The sequence below is a fragment of the Lepus europaeus genome, chromosome 16 (genome assembly GCF_033115175.1).
Source record: "Lepus europaeus isolate LE1 chromosome 16, mLepTim1.pri, whole genome shotgun sequence".
In the NCBI taxonomy this organism is placed as follows: Eukaryota; Metazoa; Chordata; class Mammalia; order Lagomorpha; family Leporidae; genus Lepus; species Lepus europaeus.
The window spans coordinates 34517933-34532612 of NC_084842.1; the positions used below are offsets into that span (position 1 = coordinate 34517933).

General features: G+C 35.0%; 1 protein-coding gene across 5 annotated transcripts in view; it reads right to left on the reverse strand.

Annotated features, from left to right (window-relative positions):
• WDR17 (WD repeat domain 17) overlaps nt 1-14680 on the reverse strand; it is a 91781-nt gene that overhangs the window by 33479 nt on the left and 43622 nt on the right. For 3 of the 5 annotated variants that reach the window (XM_062212870.1, XM_062212867.1, XM_062212869.1), the window contains exons 12-18: nt 13165-13329; nt 11589-11791; nt 9801-9950; nt 9583-9713; nt 9158-9283; nt 7554-7709; nt 4691-4755 (exon numbers count right to left, since the gene is read on the reverse strand). In XM_062212870.1, the coding sequence (XP_062068854.1) occupies nt 4691-4755; nt 7554-7709; nt 9158-9283; nt 9583-9713; nt 9801-9950; nt 11589-11791; nt 13165-13329 (996 nt within the window). The remainder of the gene's footprint in view (nt 1-4690; nt 4756-7553; nt 7710-9157; nt 9284-9582; nt 9714-9800; nt 9951-11588; nt 11792-13164; nt 13330-14680) is intronic. The other 2 variants (XM_062212872.1, XM_062212871.1) reach the window with 1 other exon arrangement.

The following is a 14680-nucleotide window of genomic DNA, read 5'->3' on the forward strand; positions in this document are numbered from 1 at the left end:
TAACTAAAAATAAGTTTTAAATTAGGTATGTATAATAGGATATCTACTCATAATTGGATTAATCAAGTTTTTGAATACTACATTTTTAATGTTTCAATGAGCATAATAATGGAAAACTTCTAAATTCAAGTATTTCAAGTACCATACAAAAGAATGATACAATAAATTAATATTGATAATAAAATGCAGAATATTGTAAGTACCCAAGCAAGAAAATCTAAAAGATGATGATGTTCCAGATAGGTGGAGAGGAAAAAGAGTATCATTATTTTGATGACTGTGTAAGAGTACGTGTGTCTGTTTCTGTGTATCTAACTCTCTGTATGCATCACTGATGATCTGTCTCTCTTCCTAAGTCCTGGGTATTTTTTTAGTGACAAACCTTTTAAGTCTACTTGAAAGTTTAACTTCAGTCTTGTTTTAAAAAAGCTGACAAATTTAGTTTATGCTGATGCTTGTACTTGAGTTTAATTTCTAGTCTTTTGATAGGCATAGTGAACAGTTGCTTGTTTTTTTTTTTAATAATGGATAGTTTTATTGTTGTTTGCCCAGCTTACTGTTATAAGTTTGCAATTCATTGAGTCACAGGATATTCCTCAAATTATGGTTTTACTATTAGACCCAAATTTTCTTGTTACAGATGTTTAGAAATAAATTGATTAGAAATAATTTTCAACCTCCCTAGGCATTTGGAACCAGAACCAGGACTGAGAGACCATCAATCAATTATTTAAAATGGTTGAATCTATCAAATATAAACCCAGGAGTTGGGAGGAGGCAATTTTTCAGCCACCACATGGACTAAGGTGTAGAGAAAATGAGGTATTGCCTTTCAAGGATAAATGTAGTAGAGCTGGAAGAGTTGTCCATGTTCCCCTCTGTCTCCTACACTGCCATGCCTTCCCTGCCCCTTTTTTTATTTGACAGGTAGAGTTATAGACAGTGAGAGAGAGAGAGAGAAAGGTCTTCCTTCCGTTGGTTCACTCCCCAAATGGCCGCTACAGCTGGAGCTACGCCGATCCGAAGCCAGGAGCCAGGTGCTTCCTCCTGGTCTCCCATGTGTGTACAGGGGCCCAAGCACTTGGGCCATCTTCCACTGCCTTCCTGGGCTGTTGAGGTTGATTTGTTCTGAGAGGAGGAGCGGAGTCACCACTCAGACTCCGAGAGTCGGGTGAAAGCAGGCCAGAAGCGAGCAGCCAGCAGACTCATTCATTTCAGTTGGTATAACAGCTTATATAGCCAAGGCAGCCAATCCGGTCAAGGGGCGGTCTATGTCCTAACCAATCACAGCCTGTTGCCAGGCAGTATCTGAAACCATCCAATCACAGCCTGTTGCCAGGCAGGCTCTGTTGCCAGGTGGTTTCCCAGGGGTTTTTCCAGGGGGTTTCCGAAGCCACTCTTGAGTAACTAATGCTTGCTTGCCAGCGGCCATCTTGGCATGGCCTTCTCATTCTACCACATTTCTCATTCCACCACACCGGGCCACAGCAGAGAGCTGGACTGGAAGAGGAGCAACCAGGACTAGAACTGGTGCCCATATGGGATGCTGGTGCCACAGGCGGAAGATTAACCCCAAGTGAGCTACAGCGCAGGCCCGCCTTTTCCCCTTAACATATTCTAATTTTGATCCAGTCTCCTTCTTCCTGCCAAAAAATGCTCTCAGTATGGTCAACAATATCTTCTATGTTGCCCCTATTTTTCTCTTTGGGCTACAGAATCAAGATTATATATTATACATTGACACTAAAATCACAAAGTAACTCCAATTTCAATATATCCAACAACAACTAATAATCTTAATCCACAAGTTTTTGTTGTTATTATTTGTTTTGTATTACCTCAAAATCTCAGTAAATACCACAGCCTTTATCCATTTTTCAAACAAAAAATCTGGAATTATATTATCCTTATTTTTATTACGAAGTTCAGCTAATTTTAAATCTTAAATATAATAAACTTGCTTACTTTTCTCCATCTTCCTAATTACCACCTAAGACCTTCATCCTGTTACTATATCTTGACTTGGCTGTTCCAGCTTCCCTTACATTAGTCTCCTCACATCTGCTATTGACTTTGTCTAATCTGTTTCTGAGATGTCAGGTTGTGCAAACTTCCAAAATGAAAATCTGATCAGGTCATTTTCTGCCTTGTTTAAGACCCTTAATGTTTCTTATTCTTGAACTTAGGGTAAAGGAGAAAAACAAGCTTAACATGTGTACAAACCTCCAAAACATCTAGTTCTTGCCTTGTTTTTCCTTTTTCAAAAAAGATTTATTTATTTGAAAGGCAGAGCATGGAGGAGGGGAAAGGAGAGGTGGGAAGAGGAAGAGGGGAAGAAAGAGAGGGAGAAGGAGAAGGAGAGGAGGGGGAGGAAGAAAAGGAGGAACAAAAAGGAAGAGAGAGGTCTTCATCTACTGATTCATTCACAAAATGCCCCCAACAGCCAGGTCTGGGCAAGACCAAATCTTGGAACCAGAAACTCCATCAGGTCTACCACACTGGTGGCAGTGGCCCAATTACTTGGTCAACTTCTGTTTTCCCAGCACTTAGCAGGAGGCATGTTCTCATAGAGTAGCCAGAACTCATAGGTATGGAATGCCTGCATTGCAAACAACCTGCTTTGCCAAAATGCTGGCTCCTCCTGACCTTTTCACTCTCACTCAGGCCAAATTGCCTCCTCCCAACTCTGGGGTTTATATTTGATAGATTCGACCATTCTAAATAATTCATCGATAGTGTCTCAATCCTGGTTCTGGTTCCAAATGCCTAAGGAGGTTGAAAATTATTTCTAAACAATTTATTTCTAAACATCTGTCACAAGAAAATTTGGGTCTAATAAGTAAAACCATAATTGATCTTTTCACTTTCACTCACCGCTTCTAAGGCTTACCTGTGTCAGCCATGATACCTCTTCTTAGCTCCTTTACTCTGTTCTGTAAGCCTGGAATGCTTTCCTAGCCTCTTTACTTGGTTATCTCCTGTGTAACCCTTATAGTTCAATTCAAATACACTAATTTAGGTCACATTTCCCCTGTTACCATATCTGAGCATACCCCATATTTTAAACTCATTAGGTACCTACCATAAAAAGCAATGTAGTAGCATATTAATATTACTAGCCTCTTTAAAAGTATGTCAATAGTTATAAAAATTAAAAATAATTATTACTTTCATTCTATGAATTATTACCATAGACTGACTATACTTTTAGCCTAAGTGACATTCAAGAAAGCTTGTGGTGAGATTGAAAGAATGTCTTGTGAAATAAATATCCTCTGCTGTCTTGATTTTATTAAGGATCCAGTGGGAGAATTAGCATTCACAAGTGTGCTGTAAAGGTACAGGAACGTAGAAGTATTCGAGATTCTAGAGTTTAGAACAGAGAGTATTCAGTCAGCAAGCTAGTGACAGCCTGTCACTTAACTTATTGGGAGAATAGATGACAGGGAACAGTCTACTTTCCCACAGCAAATGTGTTAATCCTTTTAGATTTTGGTCTCTCCCTCTCTTCTCTCTCTTTCTTTCTCTGCATGTGTGAGCAGTAATTGATTAGTTTTCTCCTAAACCATGAAAAATCAAAATTTCTCTTTTCAATGCCTGAAGCAATGTAATTACTCACTAAATAGTACTCCACAGGCATAGCACAGGGATTAGCACATGGGGCACTAAATATGTATTTGTTGAAAGAACAGACTAAAATAGTTGTAAGTTGCAGGTTGTAATGCGTCCCCTCAAAAGGAATATTGAAGCTTTAACCCAGAGAACCTATGAATGTGCCCTTACATAGAAATAGGGTTTCTGGTTAGGTAATTAGTTACATTATTCATATTATTCTGGACTATGGTAGGTCCTAAATGCCATCTAACTTGTGTCATTATAAGAAAAAGAAATTTGGCACAGAGACACACAAGGATAGACATGTGGAGATCTGGCAGAGATTGGAGGGATGCATCTATAAGCTGTAAGAGGTCAAGAATGGTTAACAAGTGCTAGAAGGTAAGAGAGAAGCATGGAACTGATTCTTTTGCAGAAACTCCAGCAGGAACCAACTCTACCAATTGAGAATTCTAGCCTCCAAAACTATGAGAAAGTAAATTTGTGTTGCTTTAAGTCATCCAGAGTAGGGTAATTTGTGAAGGCAATCCTTGGAAATTAACAGATCTGTGAAAAAGTCATGTGCGTGCGTGTGTGTTTGTGTGTGTGTGTATTGGATTCTAGAACAAGGACACCTAATAATGTTCCTCACTGGTCAGATATTTCTTTTTTCAACAGTATCTCCCTTCTAACCATGGAGGGAAATGGCAGGAGTTAGTGTCTACACAGAGCATTTTGGAGATTATTTATAAAGCAATATTCTGTGGACTTCTGAAAACCTTTTAAAAATTTTATTATTTCTATTTAAATAGCAATACAATAACCTGTTAATAATTTGATAGTATGTCTTTTTGTCCACTGATATGGAAGAAATTTGCTTTCTACTGTCTTCAACAGAATTAATGTAAAATATAAGAACACCAAAATGACATACAATTGATTCATTTCATTTGTTCTATCTATGGATACAAATTTAGTTATTATATAAGACAAAAAATGGGTAAGAAATATCAATAACTACTATCACATTTATATACTGTTCCTATTTTACATGTAATTATAAAACATATATTTATACACACACTTACTGCCTTACCTCTGCATTAGCTTTTTCCAGTATTTCAAAGAGACCCCTGGTGCAATGGACAGGGCTTTGTCCCACTAGGATAGAAAGCAAGAAGAGTAGAAGCATATTTGTTTTGATTGCACTGCGTAATTCTGAACTCGTTTTTAAAAGTCAATTTGTTATATTTATAACATAGAATTTTAAAGTTTAGATTTCAATGTATATTTTTCTATCTCATGAATTCCATTCAGAATAAATGTTAAGATGTTTTAAAGTAAAAGAATAAATGCAAAATTCAAAAGAAAAATTCAATTCCAAATGTAAAGGGTGAGAAAGAGATAGAAAGAGGTATCATTATATTCTTAGAATTGTACCTATGAACTACATTTAAACCTGTCCTCATCATATTAAAAAAAATAGAAAACAAAAAGGGAAGAGATGCAGGCGGTAAGAAGGAGAGAAATGATAGGGAGGGAAGGAATAGAGACAAATATGAGGTTTGAAAAATACACAGATTAACTCTTCTAATGCAATATGAGAACAATCCATTCTATGATATTCTTTGTCAAAATAACACTGAAATTCTTACTTCACATTTACTTATATTTAACATATATGCCGGTTGTTTCTATTTTATTCTTTCTTTACTGATTTTTATAAACTTTATTTATTGCCATTTCTTCTTTTCCAGTTGGTAATACTTGTCTTCATATTATAAAAAACTGGACTGGCCGGCGCCGCGGCTCAACAGGCTAATCCTCCGCCTTGCGGCGTCGGCACACCGGGTTCTAGTCCTGGTCTGGGTGCCGGATTCTGTCCCGGTTGCCCCTCTTCCAGGCCAGCTCTCTGCTGTGGCCAGGGAGTGCAGTGGAGGATGGCCCAAGTGCTTGGGCCCTGCACCCCATGGGAGACCAGGAGAAGCACCTGGCTCCTGCCATCGGATCGGCGCGATGCGCCGGCCGCAGCGCACCAGCCACGGCGGCCATTGGAGGGTGACCTTTCTCTCTGTTTCTCTCTCTCACTGTCCACTCTGCCTGTCAAAAAAGAAAAAAAAAAAAAAAAAACTGGACTGACTATTATTGAAGCAGCTCATGTTCAATCCAAGGTGACTGTGACATTTATTTGAAAAAATGAGTTTCACTTTATTCAAAGCTAGAAGGGAACTGAGGAGAAAATATTCTGAAAATGAACTAGATGAGTCAAAATTTCATTTTAATTAAAGCTCTCCAAAAAACTAAAGTTCCACTGAAATAAGTAGAAAAGTAATTAACTGAAAATATGTTAAATTTTAATACTACATATTTAAAATTATGTTACCTAAAAGATAACTTAAAACATGTTTTTGGGAAAATTCTCTAATATAGTAGAAAATGGATAAATGAAGTTAAAATGTACACTAAATTAACTTTGAATTCAACAAGTTCTTTTAACATAAATGTCTTAAAAGTGAAAGGATTAAAAGTTTTTCTAACTCCATAGTAGTAAGCTTACAGAACTAGAAAAAATAAGGAGGTGATTATGAACAATTACAAGGATACCCATAATTCTAAACAATTGAAAGCAAAGTTTTATGAATTATTAAGTTCATCAGCCCATAAATGAGCTTTCCTAACAATATAACTATTAAATTTAATAGACAGACATTTGATTCAGATAAGTTTTGAGTTAAGAGAGTATAAAGTACAAATACCCAAATATGAAACTTAGAAAGAGAAAAAATTACATTTTTACACCAAAATTATTCATTTTCTCCTTGACTTTTGATAAGTTGTTTAGTAATGTCCTGTTAAAAAAGGAACTTTTAAATCAAATCATTATTACTGCATTAGTAACAGTGTTGCATTGTTCCTAAATACTTTTAAATTTACAATGTCTTTCCAATAACAGTTTTTAATAGTACTTACTATTTTAGAGCAAGTTGTAATGCATTGTCTCTAAGTGTATGGGGAAGTAAAAAGGTGAGTGAAATTTAATTTTGATACATTTTAATGTAACTGTATTGCTTGGTGTTATTTCATATTATTTACAAGTATATTATATGATGCTTTGTAACTACAAAATTAACCTAGAGCTTTTCAAAACTCAATAAACTATGAAATGTGCCATGCTATTCCAAACTTTGTTTTGGTATGGTAGGGAATGGGAGAATTTGTGTTGAACTAAACTACTTATGCAGAAAAAAAGTCCAATTTTATAATTCTGAACTTTCAAAAACTGAAGATAACCTTGTAACCAACAAAACACCCAGACTCACAAAACAGGAGCTCCCACTTTCCGCTGCGCTTCACTCCAGTCACTACAGACCTAGTAAAGGTCGTCGCTGCAGTAAGTTTCAACAGCACAGATTAATCTTAACTTTTTGAGAAGTATGTTTTGCTGATATAGTCCTCTGTGAAAACATCAGGAAGGGTCTTAAGCAATATACTTCATCAGATGATCCTCAATGGAAACTCCTCTTCAGGCTAGTTTAAGATTTAGTTATGACAAATAGCACTAGCAAGGAGTTTTCAATGTGAGAAAATTGACTATGATGGATATGTTTTTAAGAATCAAAGGCTCTAGTCTAAGAAAGAGGGTCTCCAACTTTAGAATACACATAAATCACCAGGAGGGTTTATGAAAAAGCAGAGTGTTGGGTTTATCCCTAGAGGTTCTGATTCTGCAGATCTGGGGTGGAAAATGCTATCTCATAGGTTCCCAAATAATGCTGACACTCAAGCCTACTGTTAATAATAACTACCATTCTAGAATTTACACTTGATATTAAATTTGTAGAGAATCAATTAGACGTGAACAAAAATAAGATTCATATTTTAAAATTTATAATTAAGTATATTTTTAATCCATTAAATGCTATTGTAAACTCATTAATTTTACTTAAACAGCATTTTACCTCTCCAAGCTCAACCATGAGTTCGCAGTATCTCTGAATTTGTCCTAATCGCAAGTGTATTTCGGCAGCTTCCTTCAATCTTTCCTCTTTAGTGGGTACACCAATACCACCACCAAATTTAGACATCTTGACAGTTGTCAGCTCTTGGGCTTCAGACTGAGTAAAAACCAAATACAAATTTAAAAACTTTGTTACATAAGACCTAGTAGTAACAGATAATCATAAAAACACTATATGGATAAATATTTTAAAAGCACCAAATATAGAAATTCAATACTAAAATATTTTCTGTATAAAACCTGATACTTCTTGGAGGCCAGCACTGTGGCATAGTGGGTAACGCCATTGCCTGTAGTGCGGGCATGCTATATGGGCACTGGTTCAAGTCTTGGCTGCTCCTTTTCCAATCCAGCTCTTTGCTATGGCCTGGGAAAGCAGTGGAAAATGGGCCAAGTGCTTAGGCCTCTAAACCCGTGTGGGAGACCTGGAAGAAGCTCCTGGCTCCTGGCTTCCAATCGGCCCAGCTCAGCTGTTTCGGCCATTTGGGAAGTGAACCAGTGTATGGAAGACCTTTCCTTCTCTCTGCCTCTGCCTCTCTGTAATTCTGCCTTTCAAATAAATAAATAAATCTTTAAACTAAACTAAGTAAATAAATAAACTAAAATAAAATGAGGTAATAATTTTAATTTCAATTTAGTTTTATTTATTTTATTTGATCAGTTGTATATCACTTCATCACTACCTTTTGGGCCCTGGACTTCTGTATACCACAACACTTAGACTATTTTAAAGAGAACAGGATACAGCCTCCCCAGTCACTACCTTATTCTAATTGGCTCCTACATTGTCAACAGTTTATTATTAAAGAAAATACTTTTACTTTATTAAAATAACTGTTTCATATGGCCATCAAATCCAGATCCCTGGTGCAATTCTCTTTATGTTCTAATAATTAACCATTGATATTTCATTGAAAATATATAAACTATTTCTTCTTTCTGGCCTCAGGATGAGTTTTGTTGTTGATACTGGACATTGCCCCATGAATAAGGTAACTAATATTTTGTACTGAAATTCACTCAGTTACAATATAATCAGTTTTAATAAAACATATTCAGAATATAGTTCATTAGGTCCTCCAAGATCAAAATCAGAATACATTTTGTCGCTATCATCCAGAAAGAGGGTAAAGATAGCATTTCAAGCAGTTCCAGTGACTTTTGAAGAATTTCATGAGAGTCAACCTATCAAAACCATGTCATAATACATTCTCAAATAATTTATGTTCTCATGATCATTTTTATCCAAGACTTATCTCCTCCATGTTCACTTATTTCAGACTGCCAAATTAATCACACATATATTCATAATACACAAGAAAGTACTTCAAAAACTGGTGGAAGAAAGATGTTTATTTTGGTGTAAAAATTTTTTGAACTCCATGCATAGATTTTTCATAATATGTAGTTTCATGAACTTTCTGCAGACTCCTCTTGTATGTATGTGTGTATGTAATATCATTTTTAATTTTCATAGTGTTAAAGCAAAAAAAAATGCTTGAGATACCATATTTTGAGTATACCATATTTCCATACTTTCCTTACCGTTCTAAATTTAGTCAGATGTTTTAAATGCATTATTCCTTTACAGTAGTTCTGAGGAAGTAAGCTATCATCTTTTCCTTTTATCACAGCAACCAAGTTCCATAAGTTGTCACTGCCACCTGGAGGCTAAAAAGATTATATAAAATATCCAAAGATATAACAGTGAATTTAAAAAATTCACAGCTGTTTGCATCTTTACAAATAGTACAATGCAGGTATATTTAAAATGAAAAAATAACAAAATAATGACTATACATTATTCTGTTTATTGTTTCTGGTTTTATGCTGATCTCATCTGTACAGATTATGTTAAGAGGGATCCACTAAATTGGAGTGGTGCATGTAGATATCTGACAACTTAATATTTTCAAAGATTCATTTTGGCTAAAGGGAAAATGATTAGGCTTAATTCCTATAATACTTACTGATAAACATTCTGAAAACCATCTTAGTTTTTTCACTCGATGATTACCACTTTGTTTTTCTATTTCTTGTTTAATATCTCTTGACACTTTACCACACAATAGAGGAGGAGTGCCTTGTTCTAAAGCATTATCTGAAGAACAGACATAATTCAGTGAGAAAATGACTCTTTTAAAGTATTATTTGAAAATAAAATCTCATCCATGCATATGTTCAGTACCAGTGTTCCCAATAATTTCTTCCCAAGGTCTGTCTGCCAGAATATTTATTTGTAAAGGAGTGATTAAAGGTGTTAATGACCAGAGTCTCACTGTGGAATCACGGGAGCAAGAGGCCATAGTGAAGGGGCGACATGGATGACATGTTAAACCTGATGGAAAAAAACCAAAACCTATTTTACTTAGGGAAAACATTAAAAAATAGTTTGTATTTGTATGCACCTCATAAAGCTACACAGAATTAATTATAAGAGAAATGTGAATAAGTTAAAAGTTTCCACAGTAAACCTTAACTTTCATTAATTAATATCTTAGCTAAAAATAATGTAAGAATTCAACAAATTATTTAGCATATTCTGTAAATATAAATATAATATTGAATAACTCTAATCATTAAAAAACAAATTGCTCTGAATTAAAATATTGAAATTATGTTTCTTTTGCTTAAGCAACAAGTATGCATAATATTAATAAAGAATAGGAGACTTTACAGTTTAAAGTATTAAAAATAAGATATTATTTTTTTTTTTGACAGGCAGAGTTAGTGGGAAAGAGAGAGACAGAGAGAAAGATATTCCCTCCGTTGGTTCACCCCCCCAAATGGCCGCCACGACTGGCCCGCTGCGCCAATCTGAAGCCATCTTATACATGTAGACTCACATTGCCTCAGTTAACAAGCCATATAAATTCAATAGGCTGTGTTAGAGTTACTTTCTCTAAGGAATTATTTTTGCATTATCAGTCTACTTTTTTCTCATCAAGGTATGGGAATGAGAGTGAATATAAATGCAAATGAGAATAAACTGATATGCAAATAACAAGTAAATTCATTTTCCAAAACCAGCTCAATTATATCAATTAATATCATATTCAAACACAAAACATTGCCCTAAATATACAAGAACAGGAGAATGGCTAACTAAGTTCTATTTATTCTATTACTGATTTTTCCTGTTTTAAATTTACTTCTGGAGTGATAAGGGAAGAGAGGAAATTCAAGCACTACTATTATAAATTAGGGGGCTGTAAAAAGCCCATTATTTTAAATTTCCATTTGCCCATGAACTTTTGGAATCTTCCTCACATGTGCATTAAGTGAATGTGTGCATTGTGTGTGTGTGTGTATACACAGAAACATTGATATAATCCCGAGAAAGAGGGAAAGATGAAGTGAGGAAGGGTGGGAGGGAGGAAGCAAGAGACAAAGTGAGAGAGAGAGGGAGAGAGAAATAGAGAAATACCACAGTGCTAACAATAGTCATCTTTTGGTCATTTCTACTGGTTTTTTTGTTTGTTTGTTTGTTTGTTTTTTTGTATTGTCTCTGTGTCTTTTGATGGCTCAATAATAAATATTCTGGGGTCAGTGCTATGCTGTAGTGGGTAAAGCCTCCACTTGCTGTGCTGGCATCCCATATGGGTGCCAGTTTGAGTCCTGGCTGCTCCACTTCTGATCCAGCTCTCTGCTATGGTCTGGGAAAGCAGAAGAAGATGGTCCAAGTCCTTGGGCCCCTGTGCCCACGTAGGATACCTAGAAGAAGCTTAAGGCTCCTGGCTCGAGATTGGCTCAGTTCTGGCCATTGCGGCCATTTGGGGAGTGAATCAGCAGATGGAAGACCTCTCTCTGCCTCTGTAACTCTGCCTTTCAAATAAATAAACCTTCAAAGAAAACCAATGAGTATTCCTATTTCATAATGAGAAATATGTTATTTAAAATGAAACTCTTCAAAGACTTTTTAAAAAATTATAAGCATCAATATATCAATATAATAAAGACATGAAAAATACTTTACCATATACATCCGCACCATGATCATAGACAGTATCCAGACAAGTTCCTTCCCTAGTGTCCCATACTTTTATAGTATAATCCCAGCTGCCAGATACTAGCAGATATGGAATCTCAGTATTCCACATTAATCCTCTTACAGGTGCAGTGTGTCCACTAAGAATATTTATGCAAGCATCTTGAGTATAATCCCAGATTCGAACAGAACTGAAAACAGAATATTATGTGTATAACTCAAATTATAATTTATCCAAAGTATTAACGTATTCTTAATAGAGCCCAATGCTTATTTCTCAGTACATTTAAAAGCATTTTATGTTTCATGATATATTCTCTTTGTAACAGGTAGAAATCAATATTTAATGAGGTTAGAGTTTGTCTGTTCCAATATGTTTTCTTTTCTGCTTTTTATTTGTCATTTATTACTGATGGTAAATGCAGTTTCACAATTTATATATGAAAAATTGTTATCTTAAATGAAGTATACAGAACACATACAATCAGAGAAAGTGTGACTAATAACATAGATAAAATAATTTAAGAACACTCAAATTACTTGCATATCTTGAGAGTATATTTATAATTATGGGCATTATTTGAAAAATAATTTCATATTTATGCTATTACCAATAGAGTAAATCATTACTTAGTGGTTTTTGCCAGTAAGTAATTTGCTTGATTAGTATAGAATCAATCTCAGAAGAAGTAAAAACACAAAATATAATAATTAATTATTGTATCTACTGTTGTATACAACACAAATGTTACTAAAATTAAAATTTTAACTCAAAATAAAATTATGATTTCCAAATGCTAATTTTACTTTCACATTTCAATATAATTTTTTAGTCTCAGACTTAGACAATACCAAAATAATAAATACCAGTTATTCATGGTATAAAACACATTTTTTTATCTTTAAGGGATAACTCTTTCTGTTTTATATAAAAGGACTCTTTCTATTCACCCTTATCCTAGCCCAGTAAAATACAATTGGATCTCCATATCTGAGGATTTCTCATTTGCAGATTCAATCAACACTAGATCAGAAATATTTTTAAAAAATGAATTGTGTCTATGGTGAACATGCACTGACATTTTCCTTGTCATATTCTTTAAACAATACAGTATAACAGCTATCTGTATAGCACTTACTTTGTGGCAGGTACTGCAGGTCAATTACATGGATCCCGAGTAATGACTATATATCCAAATATATTATAACTTAATTTTAGTGCTAATTATATATATGCTAGCATTTCAATATTTTAAGGTTGAAATCATACTTAAAGTGATTTGTATTAAAATAATTTAATTTATTGTAGAAGGCAGTAAAACAGTTGCCCTTCCTTTCATGACACTGTTGAGTTTTGTACTCACAACTAATGATACTTATGATTTTTGGTCAAGCTTTAAATAGTTTTGATCCACTACAATTAGGTACATGTTAACTGCCTACTTGTTAAGTATATATTTAAAATATCTCCCCATATTATTTTGTCTTACAAGTATGTACATTTCAAGGAAAATATAAACTCATGGTTTTAATGGCTGAAAATTTAGAATACAAAGATACATACCCATCATCAGAACCACTGCAAAGAATTCCCTCCCTTAGAGGAGACCATTTAACATGAAACACTTTTGCTGTATGTCCACTAAATACTTTCAATGGCTGATCAGAACTGGTGGCTACATAGTAGACACGGACGTTTTTGTCTTCACAGCCAGTGGCTATCATGTCCCTGAAATACCACCAATGGAACAATATTAACATGAGAAAACTTGATGTTATTTATTACGAATAATTTTACAATGTACAATAGCTCTAATTTCTAAAGATAGGTTTTTAATGAGGTTAGACAAAACACGTAAACATGTGAAAACAGTGGTCATTTGCAGAAAATATTCTAGTAGAGATAATTATCTCAGTGTTCCATTTTAATGAATTGTTTTTGTATTCTGTTTATTTAAAATCAGAAGTAATGTTTATATTTTTATATATTCTTTTTCAAAATGTTGACTCCATAGTGTCTCAAATGTTTCTCAGGCTTTATACTGTGGAACTATCAAGTTCTCAGAAAACTCTCAGATGGCTAATAATAAATTTTGCTAATTAGTTGGAAGAGAATTATTATTACATGACCTGGCCAACTTTTTTTTTTTTTTTTTTTTTTTTTGTAGCATGGGAGCATGGGTACAGATAGCAATGCTCCCCAGTGAAAGAAGGCTGGGAAGACTCCCTGCAGACACAGGCTGTCTCATGAGACAGAAAGTCACAGCGCAGTTTTCCATTCCTCTTTGGTGGATTTTCTCCCTTGAGATGCTTTCACTGTATGATGTAATTAAGGGTATTCTGCAAATGTAATATGATTTTTAATACTCTGTGTTCTTTATTCTTTCAAGAGTGAATTGAACAGCTACTCAAACTATAATGGTGGTCACACAAAGAATACTAAAAGGAAGGAAATTATGAGTACCAGTCAAACTTGTGGAAAACATGTGGATGTGGGTTAGAGTCAGCTAGCAAGTTTAGGTCTGCAGAGGTGAAACTAACAAGCTCCCATTTAATTCTATCCTCTTAATTGTCAATCAAAAAGTCCGCTTTCCCAGGATGCATTTGATTCATCCCTGACCTAAAGGGGGCTCAACCATGAAAATATGGATATTGAGCTCCATGTGAAACCTGTGAAATGCTGTGTATAATTCCCAGGTGGCTTCACGCCTGGAGAGGTACTACCTCCCAACCTCACAAAGGAGGCCAACAACTGGAATGCGCTCTTTTCTGCCACAGACCACAGCCAGAGGAACAGTTCCATGCTCTTTCCAATGCTCACTCCCTCTCTCTCTCCCCTTTCCTCCACCTCTCCTCCTTTTGGGTAACCTTTTGGCCCATTGCCCACTCAAGACTAGTATTTATCTCTGTGGGGAAGCCCATGCTCACATGTACGTAAGTGTTCATTTTCTCACCTTTTGAACAAAAAGTGCTGAGTGGAATATGAGCAGTGCAATTAGAACACTTCTAAAAAGGTTTTTAAATTTACTTGGTGTGCTTGGTAGTAAGAGTAACTTTTAAGTACAAAGGACTTCAGTGTC